The sequence below is a fragment of the Delphinus delphis genome, chromosome 2, assembly GCF_949987515.2.
Source record: "Delphinus delphis chromosome 2, mDelDel1.2, whole genome shotgun sequence".
In the NCBI taxonomy this organism is placed as follows: domain Eukaryota; kingdom Metazoa; phylum Chordata; class Mammalia; order Artiodactyla; family Delphinidae; genus Delphinus; species Delphinus delphis.
This window is the reverse complement of record NC_082684.1, coordinates 121,249,765-121,268,588: the sequence shown is the minus strand read 5'-3', so window position 1 is coordinate 121,268,588 and position 18,824 is coordinate 121,249,765. Positions and strand designations below refer to the sequence as shown.

General features: G+C 39.7%; 1 protein-coding gene across 1 annotated transcript in view; it reads left to right on the top strand.

Moving 5' to 3' along the window:
- The window catches only part of GABRG3 (gamma-aminobutyric acid type A receptor subunit gamma3), a 635,170-nt gene that overhangs the window by 65,852 nt on the left and 550,494 nt on the right, over positions 1-18,824 (top strand). Inside the window, exon 3 of the mRNA XM_060005519.1 lies at positions 12,310-12,377. Within this exon, the coding sequence (XP_059861502.1) occupies positions 12,310-12,377 (68 nt within the window). The remainder of the gene's footprint in view (positions 1-12,309; positions 12,378-18,824) is intronic.

Below are 18,824 nucleotides of genomic sequence, written 5' to 3'. Positions count from 1 at the left end.
GAGCTTCCCAAACCAGGGTGAACCCGTGTCCCCTGCATTGGCAGGCAGATTCTTAACCACTGCGCCTCCAGGGAAGTCCCCATTTTTCTTTTGTAGTGACATATTTTGATTCCCTTCTCATTCACCTTTGTTTATATTCTATCAGATATTTTCTTTGTGGTTATCAATGCAAGTATTTTAAACATTTCAAAGTTACAGCAGTCTGATACCAAAACAAGACAAAGATGTCACAAATAAAGAAAACTATAGGCCAGTGTCATTGATGAACATAGATGCAAAAATCCTCAACAAATACTAGAAAACAGAATCCAACAGCACATTAAAAGGATCATACACCATGATCAAGTGGGGTTTATCCCAGGAATGCAATGATTCTTCAGTATATGCAGGTCAATCAATGTGATACACTGTATTAACAAATTGAAGGATAAAAGCCATATGATAATCTCAATAGATGAAAAAATAGCTTTTGACAGAATTCAACCCGATTTATGATAGAAACTCTCCAGAAAATGGGCATAGAAGGAATCTACTTCAACTTAATAAAAGCCGTATATGACAAACCCACAACCAACATCATTCTCAATGTTGAAAAACTGAAAGCATTTCCTCTAAGATCAGGAAAAAGACAGGGGTGCCCACCCTCACCACTGTAATTCAACATAGTTCTGGAAGTTTAACCACGGCAATTAGAGAAGAAAAATAAATAAAAGGAATCCAGATTGGAAAAGAAGAAGTAAAACTGTCAGTTTGCAGTTGACATGATACGATACATAGAAAATCCTAAAGATGCCACCGGAAGACTACTAGACCTAATCAGTGAATTTGGTAAAGTAGTAGGGTACAAAACTAATGCACAGAAATCTCTTGCATTTCTATACACTAACAATGAAAAATCAGAAATTAAGGAAACACTCCCATTTATCATTGCAAGGAAAGGAATAAAATACCTAGGAATAAACCTACCTAAGGAGGCAAAAGACCTGTACGCAGAAAATTATAAGACACTGATGAAAGAAATTAAAGATGATACAAACAGATGGAGAGGTATATCACATTCTTGGATTGGAAAAATCAATATTGTGAAAATGACTATACCACCCAATGCGATCTACAGATACAGTGCAATCCCTATCAAATTACCAATGGCATTTTTCACAGAATTAGAACAAAAAATTTTACAATTTGTGTGGAAACACAAAAGACACCGAATAGCCAAGGCAATCTTGGGAAAGAAAAATGGAGATGGAGAAATCAGGCTCCCTGACTTCAAACTATACTAAAAAGCTACAGTAATCAAGACAGTATGGTATTGGCACAAAAACAGAAATATAGGTCAGTGGAACAGGATAGAAAGCCCAGAGATAAACCAATGCACATATGGTCTTTGATAAAGGAGGCAAGAATATACAGTGGAGAAAAAACAGCCTCTTCAATAAGTGGTGCTGGGAAGACTGGACAGCTATATGCAAAAGAATGAAATTAGAACACTTCCTAACACCACACACAAAAATAAACTCAGAATGGATTAAAGACCTAAATGTAAGGCCAGACACTATAAAACTCTCAGAGGAGAATGTAGGCAGAACACTCTATGACGTAAATCACAGCAAGATACTTTTTGACCCACCTCCTAGAGAAATGGAAATAAAAATGAACATATAGGACCTAATGAAATAGCTTTTGCACAGCAAAGGAAACCATTAAACAAGACAAAAAGACAACCCTCAGAATGGGAGAAAATATTTGCAAATTAAGCAACAGACAAAGGATTAATCTCCAAAATATACAAGCAGCTCATGCAGCTCAGCATCAAAAAAACAAACAACCCAATCAAAAAATGGGTGGAAGACCTAAATAGACATTTCTCCAAAGAAGATATACAGATTGCCAACAAACACATGAAAGGATGCTCAATATCACTAATCATTAGAGAAATGAAAATGAAAACCACAATGAGGTATCACCTCACAGCGGTCAGAATGGCCACAATCAAAAATTCTAGAAACAATAAGTTCTGGAGACAGTGCAGAGAAAAGGGAACCCTCCTGCACTGTTGGTGGGAATGTAAATTGATACAGCCTCTATGGAGAACAGTATGGGGGTTTCTTAAAAAAACTAAAAATAGAACTACCATATGACCCAGCAATCCCACTACTGGGCACATACCCTGAGAAAACCATAATTGAAAAAGATACATGTACCCCAGTGTTCACTGTAGCACTATTTACAGTAGCCAGGACTTGGAAGCAACCTAAATGTCCATTGATAGCTGAATGGATAAAGAGGATGTGGCACATATATACAGTGAAATATTACTCAGCCGTAAAAAGGAATGAAATGGATTTATTTGTAATGAGGTGGATAGACCTAGAGTCTGTCATACAGAGTGAAGTAAGTCAGAAAGAGAAAAACAAATACCATATGCTGACACACATATGTGGAATCTAAAAAAATGGTATGATGAATCTAGTCGCATGGCAGGAATAAAGATGAAGACATAGAGAACCAACTTGAGGACACGGGGGAGAAAGGGAAGCTGGGATGAAGTGAGCGAGTATGTTTGACATATATACACTACCAAATGTAAAATGGATGGCTAGTGGGAGCTGCTGCATAGCACAGGGAGATCAGCTTGATGCTTTGTGAAGAATGTGGGGGGGATAGGGAGGGTGGGAGGGAGGCTTAAGAGGGAGGGGGTATGAGGATATATGTATACGTAAAGCTGATTCACTTTGTTGTACAGCAAAAACTAACACAACATTGTAAAGCAATTATACTCCAATAAAAATACTAAAAAAATAAAGTTACAGCAATCTATGATAAACTGATATGTTAACTTCCATTGCATATAAAACTCCACTTCTTTACATCTCTTTACCCCTTGTAAAATTTATGCTATTGATGACACAAATTATTCCTTTTTATATTGTGTATCCATTAACATAGATTTAAAATAACTTTTTATGCTTTTGATTTTTAAAAAATTTTGTACCATAATTAAACATTTTATGTACATACATTACGATTCTATAGGATTCTATATTTGTTTATATATTTTTACCTGGGAGTTTTATATTTTTTAAAGCATTTTTAAAATTAATTAATTTTTAATTTTTGACTGCATTGGGTTTTCGTTGCTGCACAGAATTTTCTCTGGTTGTGGTGAGCTGGTGCTACTCTTCTTTGCAGTGCGCAGGCTTCTCATTGTGGTGGCTTCTCTTGTTGCGGAACACAGGCTCTAGGCACACGGGCTTCAGTAGTTGTGGCATATGGGCTCAGCAGTTGTGGCTCGCAGGCTGTAGAGCACAGGCTCAGTAGTTGTGGCACACAAGCTTAGTTGCTCTACGGTATGTGGGCTCTTCCCAGCCCAGGGCTTGAACCCGTGTCCCCTGCATTGGCAGGTGGATTTTTAACCACTGCGCCAACAGGGAAGTTCCGAGTTTTACATTTTTGTATGGTTTTGTGTTGCTGCTTATTGTTGTTCACTTCAATTTGAAGGATTTACTTCAGCATTTCTTGTAGGACAGGTCTAGTGTTGATGAACTCCCTCATCTTTTATTCAGCTGAGAAAGTCTTAATTTCTCTTTTATTTTCAAAGGACAGTTTTGCTGGATACAGTATTCTTCGTTGGCACTTTGCGTATATCATTTTATTTTTGTCTAGCCTTCAAAGTTTCTGCTGAGAGATCCAATGATGAACTAATAGGAGCTCCCTTATATGTGATGAATCACATTTCTTTTTTGTTTTCAAGATCCTTTATTTGTCTTTGATTTTCCACAACCTGATTATGATGTACTTCTGTGTAGATATCTTTAGATTTATCCTACTTGTAATTTTTTGTACTTCCTGAATTTGTATCTCCATTTCTCTTCTCCAGATTGGACATTTGGGACCATTATTTCTTCAAATAGGCTTGCTGCCCTTTTCTCTCTTAGTTTGCTTCTGGAACTCCCATATGCATATGTTGTTCTTCTTGATGAACCTTATTCCATAGGTCCCTTAAGCTGTCTTTACTTTTCTTCATTCTTTTTTCTTTTAGCTCTTCTATCTTAGTAATTTCGAGTGTCCTACCTTTGAGTTCACTGATTCTTTCTTCTGCTCAGTCAAGTCCGATGCTGAGTCCCTCTAGTTAATTTTTCAATTCAGTTATTGTATTCTTCAGCTCCAGAATTTCTGTTTGGTTCTTCTTTATAATTTCTATCTCTCTCATTTTGATATTCTGCTCATGCATTGTTTTCTTGATTTCATTTAGTTGTCCATATGTGCTCTCTTTTCATTTATTGAGCATCCTTATGATGGTTATTTTGAATTCTTTGTCTGGTAATTCATATATTTCTGTTTTATCTCCCAGAGGTTTAATGTGCTCCTTTGATTGGACCATGTTTCTCTGTTTCTTTGTATGCCTTGTTACCTTCTGTGGGATTTAGGCATTTAAAGAAATCAGCCACTTCTCCCAGTCTTTGCGATCTGGTTTTGTATATGAAGGACTTTCAGCTGTCTTCTGACTAGAAAGGCTGGTGATCTCTCAAGCCTTGTCTGGGAATGCATCCTCCCTGGGCTTTTGTGTGTAATCTAATTGAAGAGGTTTGCCAGTTTCTACCCAGGATCTCCCCTTAGGGTCTGCTGTACTGCAGACTCTGCTGACAGGCCAAACCTATTGATGGCTTTTGTTCTCAGTAGTCCCCAACCTCGTGTCCCCTTCTTGTCAGTGCTTAAATTCAGGCAAGACAGAAACCAGTCTCTTGGGCATTCCTTCCAAAAATCAGAGCATTGGACGTATGTTCCACTTTTCCTTTCCTTATATGAGCTTTGGAGCATCTACCCACTGGAGCTCTGAAGAATCTGTGGTTCTAAACTTTAACCCCAGTGCTCTTTTCATTCTTCTGAGAATGTGAAGTCTCAAGCTGTCTACTTCAGTAAAACATTTTATTTGAGTGTATACAAACGTGGAATCTCACCATTTACCTTTTTCCATATTATTATGGAAAAGTAATATTCCATATTACTTTTCCATATTACTATCAGGTCTGACCCAGGTCTGAGGTGATGGCAGTTTTATCTTGATCTTTGTAAACTCTTCTTGGCCCACTTGAGATCATATGCCTAAAGGATGATTGAAGAGAAGTGATAACTTTAGAGTTGAATCCATAGTTCTGGGACTTGTGGAGATGGGATTAGCTCTAACACTATAATCAAAAGTCAGAACTGGGGCTTCCCTGGTGGCGCAGTGGTTGAGAGTCCGCCTGCTGATGCAGGGGACACGGGTTCGTGCCCCGGTCTGGGAAGTTCCCACATGCCATGGAGCGGCTGTGCCCGTGAGCCATGGCTGCTGAGCCTGCGCATCCGGAGCCTGTGCTCCGCAATGGGAGAGGCCACAGCAGTGAGAGGCCAGCGTACCGCAAGAAAAAAAAAAGTCAGAACTGACCATATAGGAACCCTAAATCTGAAATGGGACCCATAACAATGACTTCATCATCTAAATGATCTAGCACTAAACTATGTCAAACATTTTTGCATGGACCTAGGATCTTGGCAGAACTGTAATATTAACTAAGTTTGCCCATTCTATGTATCTCTTACCCAAATCTCTTTAACCACCCACCCCACTAACCTAATATTCTCCAAGCTAGAGAAAAACTTTTGAAAACACATCTCCATTGAGATCATATAGAGGAAGTTAATATAAGCCTCAGAGACAGAGTATTTTCACTTTAAGAAGAGGCTGGAAAGATTATTTGTGGTGGTGACGGTGGTGGTGGTGGTAAACTCCCCCTGAAGTCATTGTTCCCCAGAATCCCTTTAAGCTTCATTGCCAAAGTTAAGTCTCTGGGAGGTTGAGGGTGGAACTCTGGGGGTTTGCTTCTGTGAGGCTGCAGAATCCTAGATAAGTCACCTCCTCAATCGTGTTTTAACTTCCTGTCCTTAAATGGAAATGAAAATGGTATTACATACTGATAAAATGCAACATGCTTATTACAATGCTATTTAATATACATTAACAGTACTTTTGTCTGTGGGCAATAGCAGAAGGATGGGTAAAAGTACTTAGATGGAAGTTGGTGATGGAATAGGGCAGTTGGTCTACCTCATGCATCACCTTGCCCAGGGGCACTCTTAGTTCAGGTAAACTAAGGGAGCAATAAGCTGGAGAGGCCAACAGCAGAGGAGCCCTCACTCCCTTTCCTCAAACGTAGGGAAGATTGGAAGGGAGGCTCCCAGTTATGGGAAGAGCCCTTCTATTTAACCCTCATGGGCATGAGAGTTGGTATTATTTACTTCTCTTTTTTCTATTCATTTGTTGCTATGTAAATGTTTCTATCAGTATATTTAAACTTTTCATGAAAAAATAAAACTTTAAGTGACCAGGGTGACTTTTAGGCATAAATATTATTCGAAAGAATGACAAATGCAAGATTTTGGCATTCTTTTCTGTGTCTAATTCTAGGGGCCTCAGAAGCCATAGCAAAAAGCGTTACTGAGTACCTACTATTTACTTCACAACAGTCCAAATAACCCCTCTCAGCCCCCATCGTGAATTAAGTTCTGTTATGAGCTCATCTTAGACGTAGGGGGACTAAGGCACAGAGATGTTAAAAAACTTTTCAATATTACAGAACTGGTGAGGACAGAGCCACTTTTTGTGGCCCAGCAGCCAGGCGACATGCTCCCTTTGCTGTTGCCCACGTAGCACATCTACTCAGCATTCTTTGGGGTCTCCATTCCTCATTCCTACTGCTGCCAGTCTGGGGTAGCTTGTTAGGACTTCCTTCTGTGGACAACTACAGTCACTCCACTCCACAGTTCTGTCCCTGTCAACACTTACCAGCCCTATATTCCATTTATTCTAATCTGTGTGTCTGTCATTGTCTATTTCTTGCTTACTTATGAGTGAATAGAAATGGTTTCATTTGTTCTCCTAATGTCACCTTCAGTTTTTTCTTCTCTCAGGGAGTTAGTATAATTTCTGTTGTAACAGATGCCTATTTTCAGGAGTACCCTTGTCTTGGACAATCTCTTATCAGCTCTTTGCCTATTTGACCACTTGAGTCAGCCTGTAGTCACCATCAGGTTCCAGGGAACCTTAAAAAATTATTCCTCCTGTTGCAGTATTTAATCTCGTGTGAAAATTTAACATGTAAAGTCCAAGTAACTATAATAACTCAAGACCATAATTTTCTACATATAGAGTACATGATACAATATATAGAAAACCTTAAAGTCTCCACACAAGAACTACTGGATCTGATAAGTGAATTCAGCAAGGTAGCAGGATACAAGATTAACATACAGAAACCTGTTGCATTTCTTTTACAACAAAATATCAGAAAGAGAAAGTAAAAAAATAATTCTGTTTAAAATTGCATCAAAAAAGATAAAATACATAGAATAAACCTAATCAAGGAGGTGAAAGACCTATACACTCTAAACTATGAAACATTAATAAAGGAAATCAAAGATGATTCAAGGAAATGGAAAGATATCCCATGCTCTTGGATTGGAAGAACTAATATTGTTAAAATGACCATACTGCACGAAGCAATCTACAGATTTAGTGCAATCCTTATCAAATTATCTATGACATTTTTCACAGAACTAGAACAAATAAAATCCTAAAATTTATATGGAGGGGGCTTCCCTGGTGGTGTAGTGGTTGAGAATCTGCCTGCCAATGCAGGGAACATGGGTTCGAGCCCTGGTCTGGGAAGATCCCACATGCCGCAGAGCAACTAAGCCCGTGTGCCACAGCTACTGAGCCTGCACGTCTGGAGCCTGTGCTCCACAACAAGAGAAGGCCATGATAGTGAGAGGCCTGCGCACCGTGATGAAGAGTGGCCCCTGCTCGCCGCAACTAGAGCAAGCCCTTGCACAGAAACGAAGACCCAACACAGCCAAAAATAAATTTATATTTAAAAAATTATATGGAGCCACAAAAGACCCAGAATTGCCAAAGCAATTCTGGGGAGAAAGAACAATGCTTGTGGCATAACCCTCCCAGACTTCAGACTATACTACAAAGCTACAGTAATCAAAACAATGTGGTATTGTCACAAAAACAGACATATGGATCAATGGAATCGAACAGAGAGCTCAGAAATAAACCCACACACCTTGGTCAATTAATCTTCAACAAAGGAGGCAAGAATATACAATGGAGAAAAGACAGTCTCTTCGGCAAGTGGTGTTGGGAAAGCTGGACACATGTAAATCAATGAAGTTAGAACACACCCTCACACCATACACAAAAATAAACTCAAAATGGTTTAAAGGCTTAAGTGTAAGACATAACACCACAAAACATTCTCTGACATGAATCAAACCAATGTTTTCTTTGGTCAGTCTCTCAAAGCAAAAGAAGTAAAAGCAAAAATAAACAAAGAGGACCTAATCAAACTTATAAGAAATGTTTTTAGTACCTGTTTTATTCAGGGTTGGCATTTTAGACATGTGCTAGGAAGTACCCCTTTATGACACCCAAATGGGGCCCCTTACCATGTAACTTGTTGGGCATTTTGGAAATAAAAATTGGGCTTTTTTTCACAAGAGGGGCTGAAGTTTAAAAGGAATGTTGTACTATGTTAAATGTGGTTTTGAATGTCTAGCCCCAAAGATATTGACATCAAGAATTTTTTCCATTAAAATATAATTTATTTACTTTTTACCATGAGGGGGGTTTTGTATATATTTAAATTTTTCTGTATATTATGATGTTTTGATATCTTAAAAACCCTTCCCGATTGGGCAGAAACTGCCTCTTCTAGGGTTAGCCAATTCTTAGAGATGGCAAGGAGCCCAGCCTGGAGCAAGCCTTTGAACATACAGACTATTCAATCCAAAGTCATATCTCCTCTATACAGCCCTTACACCCCAGCAGGCAATACTCTTCTGTTTTAATCATCCCAGGGCCTGGTACCAGGCCACTGGAGACCACCTGTATAGCTGAAAGCCCACAGGAATTATTCAAGCTAGCCAAACTAGCCAACCAGAGCTGTTTACCCTTCCCTGCTCTGCCTTTCCTTCAGAGACCCCAATTCAGATCATGGCCTAAGCACCCCCTCCCTTGCCCTGTCTTCTGCCTCCTGACCACCCTTATGTCTTTCCCATGTAGTTGGGCAAAGCGTGCCATACCTCCTGTCTTTAGGACCTGTGAATAAATCAATTTTGTTTTCCTGAGCCTCTCCTCTTGTGGCTGCACCTGACTGACCATCACATAAACAAATACAAAAAGGCTGAGTAATATTCCATATGTATATACTATGTTTGGTTTACCCATTTATCCCACCATGTGCACTTGGCTTGCTTCCTCCTTTTGGCTGTTGTGAATGATGCTGCTGTGAACATGTGTGCACAAATGTATGTTTGAGTCCCTGATTTTAATTCTTTTGGGTATATAACCAGAAGTGGAATTGCTGGGTTATAGGGTAGTTCTATTTTTTGTTTTTTTGAGGAACCACCATACTGTTTTCCATATTGCCTGCATTATTTTACATTCCCACCAGCAGTGTACAAGGTTTTCATTTTCTCCATGTCATTGCCAACACTTGTTTTTTTTCTGTTTTTTTTTAATAGTAACCGTCATAATGGATGTGAAGTGGTTTTGATTTGCATTCCCCTAATGACTAATAATGTTAAATGTCGTTTCATGTACTTATTGGTCATTTGTATGTCTCTGTAGAGAAATGTCTAAGTCCTTTACCCATTTTTAAATCAGGTTGTTTTGCTTATCTGTTGTTGAGTTGTGGGAGTTCTTTTTATTTTTTGGATATTAACCACTTATCAGACATATGATTTACCGATGTTTTCTCCCATAATGTGGGTTGCCTTTCCACTGTGTTAACTGTGTCCTTTGATGCACAGAAGTTTTTAATTTTGATGTAGTCCAGTTTATTTACTTTTTTCTTTTATTGCCTGTGCTTTTGGTGTCATATACGAGAAATCATTTCCAAACCCAGTGTCATGAAGCTTTTCTCCTATGTTTTCTTCTAAGAGTTTTGTAGTTTCAAATCTTACCTTTAGGCTTCTGATCCATTTTGAGTTAATTTTTGTATATTGTGTAAGGATTCAACTTCAGTTTTTTGCTTGTGGGTATCCAGTTTACATAACACCATTTGTTGAAAATACTTTTTCCCCATTGAATGGTCCTGGCATCCTTATTGAAGATCATTTGTCTGGGCTTAATCTGTAATCTTTGAACTGTAAACCTTGAGTCTCCTGTGGCCAGTCTCTTTCCTGGGTACCACTGTCAGAGCCACTTTCCTAAAGGCTCTTTTTACTTTAGCATGGTGCTGCTTAAATGAGAATTTACTTAAAACAGTTTATTTCCCCCAAGTTTTGTGTGTGTGTGTGTGTGTGTGTGTGTGTGTGTGTATGTGTGTTTGTGTTTTCCAAACTCTTCTCTTAAAACCTTTATTATACTATTGCACTTAATACTCATTTGACACTTCCCACTTCAAGCTTTTAAGGCTTTACATCTGTAGGTCCTTTTTATTTAATGAGATTAAAAACCCTGGAAGCCTAAAGTCTAATAAATACCATGAAACAACCAGAAAAATCTCTTGCAAAAAGCAGGTCCTCAACTGATTGACTTAACACAGCCTTTGTATAACATTACCAAGGTTATGCAGCACAGCGTTTGGAGACAGAACACTTGCTGTGTTCTTCAATTAAGTTGAAGAAAGATGCTACTTACTGTTCAGAGTAGTTAGCAAAGCTCAGCCTAAAATGAAGAATAGTCCTTTTATGAAATTTAAGCACTAGATACATAGTACTTAGAATTGTATTGCGGTGTTTTCCAAAATGCCAACAGCTCTTTCAAGCTAACGTGGCTTGGTTGCGCTGACAGATGTCAGAGTAGTTGGCTCCAGTTCATTGTCATTATTTTCATTTTCTTGGAGGTCCGGACAACATGGCTCAGGCTGCAGACTGCTGGTTACATAATTGAACAACAGACTGTGAGCTTACAGGTGCCACTCATAGTTCCAGAAATAGAGTGCAGAAGTCCATTTGTGAATGATTAGTTAGCAAAACTGGTGGAAGCTCGAAATAATTGCAGATGCGAACACCCTTGTTTCCATAGAAACACTCTGTGTTTATGTGCAAAGGTTCAGGAGTCTTGTTCATGTTCCCCTGGGGCAGAAATATTCTGAAATTGGTGTTCTTCTCCCCTTTATCAGTTGCTGAGTGCTGGGGAAAGAGAGACACCTCCTTTTCACTGGGACGGATCCCTGACTCAGAGGTGGCTGTCTCAGGAATCTCATTACTGGTCTCCCAAGTTCCATTTCTGCCAAGGAAAGGGAAAATGATTTTCTTTAAGGTTAAATGAGCAAATTTTACCTCTGATGCACGATGTTAGATATTACAGTTTCTTGTTATATGAATTTTACTCCCTTATAGTTGGAACGGTAATTTCTTGACTTACTAAAGTGTTATTTTTTTTTTTTAAAGAAGATGTTGGGGGTAGGAGTTTATTAATTAATTTATTTTATTTTTGCTGTGTTGCGTGTTCGTTTCTGTGCGAGGGCTTTCTCTAGTTGTGGCAAGCGAGGGCCACTCTTCATCGTGGTGGGCGGGCCTCTCACTATCGCGGCCTCTCTTGTTGCGGAGCACAGGTTCCAGACGCACAGGCTCAGTAGTTGTGGCTCACGGGCCTAGTTGCTCCGCGGCATATGGGATCCTCCCAGACCAGGGCTTGATTTGAACCCGTGTCCCCTGCATTAGCAGGCAGATTCTCAACCACTGCGCCACCAGGGAAGCCCATAAAGTATTATTATTTTATGAGTTGTATGATTTGAAGTCTGTGAGATGTGTGTGTGTGTTTCTTAGGTAATAATGACATCAATAATCAGTATTTCTTAATCTCCTTTGGTGTATGTACTCTCCAGATCTTTGCTTTGAGTTGCAACCAGGTAATGGATAAATAACTTGAATTGTCCCTGATATTACTCATTACTTGGGTTCGATTTCTTAGCATAACTTTGACATTAAATTTCTTATGTAGTGTCTTATATTTTATCATTTTATGTTTTCTCTGCCATATAATCAGCTAAACAAATGTTATAGAGTATCTTTATGGTCATCTATCACTGGCAACTTGCAGTGTATAAATATCCTGTTTTTTAAGAATTTATTAAATATGAGTAAGAATCTTTAATCCTTTGAGAATTGTAACTACCTGGCAAGTCCCAAAGAAAAATACACCCCTTTCCCACATGCCGTTGAGCTGTTAGTGTGTGACTCAGAGGAAGTTTAGTAGCACTTTCCTTAGTCTCTCTGGCACAGTGTATTAACACACATTTGTTTTCTCCACAGTAAAACCCACCGTAATTGATGTTGACATCTATGTTAACAGCATTGGTCCTGTGTCATCAATAAACATGGTAAGAAGCTATTTTCTTTTCTGATCTCACAGTCTTTGCATCAGTTCTTGCCTACATTCTCGTTGTGGGTTTCTGCTCGAGATTTATCATGCAAGTTTAAACTCACAATTGACTTCTTAAATATGTAGTATTTATTGGAAGTTTAAACACTGAAAATGGTAAAACTCAAGGAGTAGAGATTGTGACACCAGCAGTGAGATATTGCTCTAATGATTAAAAAGTATCTCATCCCCATCTTGTCCACAAGTGTGTTTACTGTGCGTAGATTTCCAGATCATGTTATTTTCAGTTGTGCAGTCAATGGCTATGTCTGACCTCATTTATACTAGGGATGAATATAAATGACAGCCTTTTTACTTTAGTTCATTTTTCAAGATCCAAAAGACCTGCCTTTCAACATTTCTCAGGAAAGGATCTGAGATTACCTAGTTGATACTTCTGTCTCCCTGAGGGTAAATATCCTGCCTTTTTTTTAAAACAGGGGAGAAAGTATGGGATCAAGTATATGTGTGATTTTTCCTAATAGAGGAAGGTATTTTCACAGACTTACAAGCAAAGTGAGCTCCAGTAGTAACTATTTCTAGTGTAGAAGAAGGCCTTCCCTGTACAAAGTGCTTAGCTCTTAGGAAAGTGCCGGTATGTTGGCATCCACCAGTGTCAGGGTCTTCTCACAGGCGCCTCAGGCTGGGGTGGGCCTCCCTGAGCAGAATGTGGAGGATTTCAGGAGCAGGCACTTGCTTTGTGGGCCCAGTGACACAGGAACCCCTAATGCTGGGACCTTCTTTGTGCTTCCCCGCTGCACAACGGCTCCTGGATTTGGGGGATGCTTGAGGCTGAGGGGGGATTGCAAAATGCCAACTTAAGAAGCCTTCCTTTCATTGCAAAGTTCTGTGGATGGAAATAATTCTTCCAAAATTAATAGCAAAATCTTTTCTTTTCATTGCCAGATATTAAAAGTGTTCATCTTTTCCTTGATGGTATAAAGGTTCCATGTGGGGCTAAAATTTATGGGTCACTCACTTTAAAAAAAATCCCCTATGTCATCCATACACTGGAGATGGGCCACTAGCAAAGAGGTGAAATGAATAAAAGAGGATTCACCCCACACAACCTCTGGGCTGCAGATTGTGAAATGTAGACCGTGACTGTAATACTTCCTTTTCCTGATAAATAATTATTCAGTTCACCACACTGAGTAGTCATTTCTCAGTTTGTTTCTTATTTTGGAGTTTTATTTTCTTACACTAGTTCCACCACACTTTATTCAGACACTGATTTATGTCTAACAATAAAACAGAAGTGCCTCCGTAGATACATAGTCACAAAATTGTTTTAGGAACAGTTGCTTGTATCTGCATATCTAGGGATTATCATGAACTCCTGTAACCTTGAGATCTCCTTTGTGCCCAGGATTAAGTTTTGCTGTTGGAATTGATATACTTTTCTGCATGAAAATCATAGGCTGTAGAGGAGGCTAAAAGTAAGTAACAGTCCCCACAGTGTGATAAGGACTCTGCTAATGGCTGGCACCCCCTCAGAAAAGCCCACTGCAGTTGGGGTAGATTTATCTGATGACATCTTCTCAGTCTGGGATGAGGCCGATAGGCAGGGGTCTGCCAGGTGGGACAGGTAGGAAGGTCCTCAGTAAAAGGCAGGACGGCAGGTATGTGACACGACTGGGGACTGAGGGATTGATGTGCTGTTTGAAGGCCATGTGGGTGTGTGGGCTGTGGACCTGCAGAGACTGAGGCTCTGAGGCCATGTGTGGTGAAGAGTCAGCTTCACCCTCAGCTCTGCCCCAGACAGACCCTGCTCTGGGGAGTGTGCAGACCCTTCCATCTGAGTATGTGCACGTCTGACTTCACGAGAGATTAGTTCAAATCCAGATTCATAAATAAACCATCATTGTGCCCAGAGAGCCAGAGCAAAGGTAGATTCATGTTCCCGGAGGAGGGAATGTGCAGCACTCCTGAGAGAGGTTTCAGAGGCCTCAGGGTGTCAGGGGCTTCCGAGTTGCTTTTTTTTTTAATTTAAATTTTTATTTGTAAAAACATTTTTTTTAGGTTCACAGGAAGGTACAGAGATTCCTCATATACTCCATGCCCCGACTCATGCATGGCCTCCCCCACTATGAACACCGCCTCCAGTGGGGGACATTTGTTATAGTCAGTGAACCCATGTTGACATGTCATCGTCACCCAAAGTCCACAGTTTGCACTAGGATTCACTCTTGGTGTTGTACATCTGTGGATTTGGACAAATATGTAACGACGTGTTTCAACCATTACAGAATCATACAGAGTAGTTCCACTGCCCTAAAAATTCTCTCTGCGTCTGCTTCCTAAAGGAAGAGTAGTTCCAGCCTTTGTGTTCCTAGCACTTTGCTTGGAAGTCAGAATGATAAAGGGCTTCTTCTCCCATTGCTGAGTACATCACACATACCCACTATTTCTATGAAACTAAATGACACAGTTTCAAAAGAATTGTAAAGTAGTCTAAAGTGGACCGCGTGAAAAAGAAAAGCAGTTCAAAAGTAGAGAACTGAGTGTTTAAGAGGGAATTGGGGATTGAGTCAGCAATAATAATAAAAAAATATGAGCGGGACTAAAACAATCAAATTAAAAATCATATTATGGGAGAAAGGCACAATTTAGAGATGTGTACATGATTTAAGGATGTAAATTTTTATTGCGGTTTTGATGATAAGCTAAAGCCTGATAAAGTTATGGCTTTTCCCCCCTAAATATTCATTTAACAATCAAGGAGAGAGAAAACCACAATTTCCTCCTCCCCCTCGTCTCCTCCCTCCCACTTTTCTGCTTCTTTTATTGAGATTATTCATACTGAAGTTTCAGTTTCAGACATTCTCCCTGCAAAATAAAATGAAGTTGCATTTCGATCTCTTGTTTAACAGATTGATTTTCATTGTCCTGTCTCTCTTGGAGTTGTTTATGCTTTTTCTAGTTATAGAGGAGATTAGAAATGGTTCAGATGGGTTGAAGAGAATCTTTTTTTACAAAGCCTCAATCACATACTCTGGCTTTGTCATTATAACATATCTAAATGTGCACAGTTCCTCACAGAAATTACCCATCATTTGTTTCAGGCCTTGTATGGAAGCTGCATACAAGGGAGCTTGAGAGTTTATTTTTGAGAATATTCACTGTAAGAAACCTTTTACTAATGGAACAAAGAAAACTAATGCTTTGATACCTATTCTCTGCTATCAGTCTGTCTCATTTAATCTTCATGAGATCATGGTAGAGAAGATACTGCCTTTCCCACTTATTTGTGAGGAGTGAGCTGGAGCTGATGGGGATGGAGACCCCAGAGCAGTGATTCTGACTCTAGCCCACTGCGTTTCTGTGGTCATCAGGAACGTGCAGCAGCAGCACCTAGAGAGCTATAGTTCTGACTTGGAACTTGAGATGAAAAGGGCTCAAGGGTGAGTCTAATGCTAGGATCGTTTTCCTTTTATTAAAAAAAATTAATAAACTTTATTTTTTAGAGCAGTTAAAAAAAATTCCCAGCTTTGTTGAGATACAGTTGGCATATAACATTATGTAAGTTTAAGGTGTTTGGATATATATATCCAGTATACTGCGAAATGATTAAAACAATAGGGTTAGTTAACACTTTCGTCGCCCTACATAGTCCTTTTTTGTGTGGGTGTTGAGAACTTTTAAGACCTACTCACTTAGCAACTGTCAAGTATATAATACTGTATCGTTAACTATAGTCACCATGCTGTACATTATATCCCTGGAACTTATTTATCTTAATACTAGAAATTTGTACCCTTTGACTAACAGTTACGCATAAGTACCCCCGCCCCCTCCTCCCTGGAAACCAGCAATCTACTCTGTTCCTGTGAGTTCTGGTTTTTAAGATTCTACATGTAAGTAAGATCATACAGTATTTGTCTTACTCTTTCTGACTTATTTCATATAGCATAATTTTAAATTTACAGAAAAAGTGACTAGAAATCACAGTTATCATATACCTCTAAACACACACACACACACACACACACACACTCTCTCTCTCTCTCTCTCTCTCTCTCTCTCTCTCTCTCTCTCTCTCTCCTCATATTATTAACATCTTGCATTAGTGTGGTACATTCGTTATGAGTGATGAATGAATATTGGCACATTATTATTAGCTGAAGTTTATAGTTTACATTAGGGTTTACTTTTGGTGTTGTACATTCTATGGGTTTTCACAAATATATTATGACATGTATAATGTACTCACCATTATTTTATCATACAGAGTATTTTCACTGCCCTAAAAATCCTCTGTGCTTTACCTCTTCATCCATACCCTCCAAGCCCTGGCAACCACTGATCTTTTCACTGTCTTCATAGTTTTGTCTTTTCTAGAAAGTCATATTTGGAATCCTCAGTATGTAGCCTTCTAAGACTGGCTTCTTCCCCTTTGTTTTTAAAAGAACTGGTATAAGTCATCTGAGGATATCTAAGACTTGCAGTGATTGAGTCAACACGATGTGACTGTAACAGCTGTTTGTGACGGTGTGTCACCCAGAAATTAAGGAGGCGGCTGTGTAGATCATAGAGACGGGTTAAAAATCATTAGTATATGCTTCATTGTATGATCCATAGCCAAAAGTATAAAACTTGTAGTATGGCATGCAGCCAGGAGGGGCACGGGGATACATGGGGGCCCGTGAAACTCGCTGTGACATCTGTGAACCTCATCCCTGCTCCTCTCACTTTTGGCTGCAGTTTTGAGACATGAAGTCAACGACCATGTGGAATCACACAAGGTCAGGAGGGAAGAAAGTAAATTCCATTCCAACAAATCTGTTAACCACTGGAGGATGTCCATTGCTTTGTAAAACTTTTCTGAAGGCACCTAAGCTCAGGAAAGTCCAAAAGAAGTGAAGGCTGGAGCACCACGGTGCCACCCTTGTTTTAGTCTTCTTTGCATTTATGCTGCTTAAGATTCATCACAGTTTTTGCATCTACAGTTTGATATACTTCATCAGTTTAGCAATAATGTTGGCCATTATTTCTTTAAATATTGCTCTGCACCATTTTCTCTCTCTTTTCATATCCTAGGACTCCAGTCCTGTGAATGTTAAACAGTTCTCCCAAGTCCCATTTGTCCCTTATGCTTGTGGTTTTATTTACATCCCTTTGCTCTCCATGCTTCAATCAGTGGAAACATTCCAGTCTACTTTGTAGCATCCTAAGTTGCTGCTCATGTGTCTGTTATCTGTTAAAGCCATCTGTTGAATTCTTTTTTTAAAAAAAAATATTTATTTTATTTATTTTTAAATTTATTTATTTATTTATTTGGCTGTGCTGGGTCTTAGTTGAGGCATGCGGGATCTTTTTTTAGTTGTGGCATGCAGGATCTTTTTAGTTGCAGCATATGAGATCTAGTTCCTTGACCAGCGATTGAACCCAGGCCTCTGCATTGGCAGTGCAGAGTCTTAGCCACTGGACCACCTGGGAAGTCCCAGCCATCTGCTGAATTCTTCATTTCAGTTAATGTAGTTTTCATTTCTACAATTTTAATTTGACAGTTTCTAATAGATGTAGTGTCTCTGGTGAAATTCTCCATCTTGCAGTCTTTGTTTTGAACACGTTAATCATTCATTTCTAGGCTGATAGCTGCAGTATCTGGCCATCTGTGGTATCATTTCTGTTGTCTCCTTTGTTGCTTGGCCCCATGTTTTGGTCTGCCTGGTAATTTTTTTTTTTTTAGAACTATTTGGTCACATGTGTTTTTTTTTGTCTGCATCGGTTCTTAATTGCAGCATGCAGGATCTTCGTTGTGGCATGTGGTCTCCTCATCGTGGTGTGCGGGCTTCTCTCTTGTTGTGGCGTGCGAGTTTTCTCACTCTAGTTGTGGCACACAGGCTCCAGGGCGCGTGGGCTCTGTAGTTGTCTGCCTGGTAATTTTGATTATGTGCGAAAGTTGTAGAGACTTCACGCAATGTTCCCTCTCGTGTCTGGAGGTCAGAGCTGGTGTAGGGGCTGCTCTGCTGTCTTGCTGAGGCTCAGCTGGGCTGTGGTCCCCACCGCCGCAGTCTTGGGAATAGCTCCGCAGGAGTCCCACCTGAGGGCTTGAGATGCTTCCCAAGGCAACTCCAAAGTGGTCCAAAACTCTAATTTTTATATTTCGGACAGCATAAAATGGCTGAAAATTCTGCTCTTTTTAAGCCATTTTTATGACTGCTTTATCACCTGTGCAGATTAGTCTGTAAACGCGTTGAGGGAAACACCGTGTGCTGTTTGGCTCATTTCCTCGTCATTCCATCTCTCTAAAGCCTCACCCCTCCTGGTAGGGCTCCTTGGCTAACCCAGACTCTGTTTATGCCTCGGCTCTGCTGGGTCCCTCACTCCTAGCAGCCACTCCCCACCAGCTCCTGCACATGGAGGCCAACAGGAGGTAAGTTCTGGGGAGAGAGGGCATGTG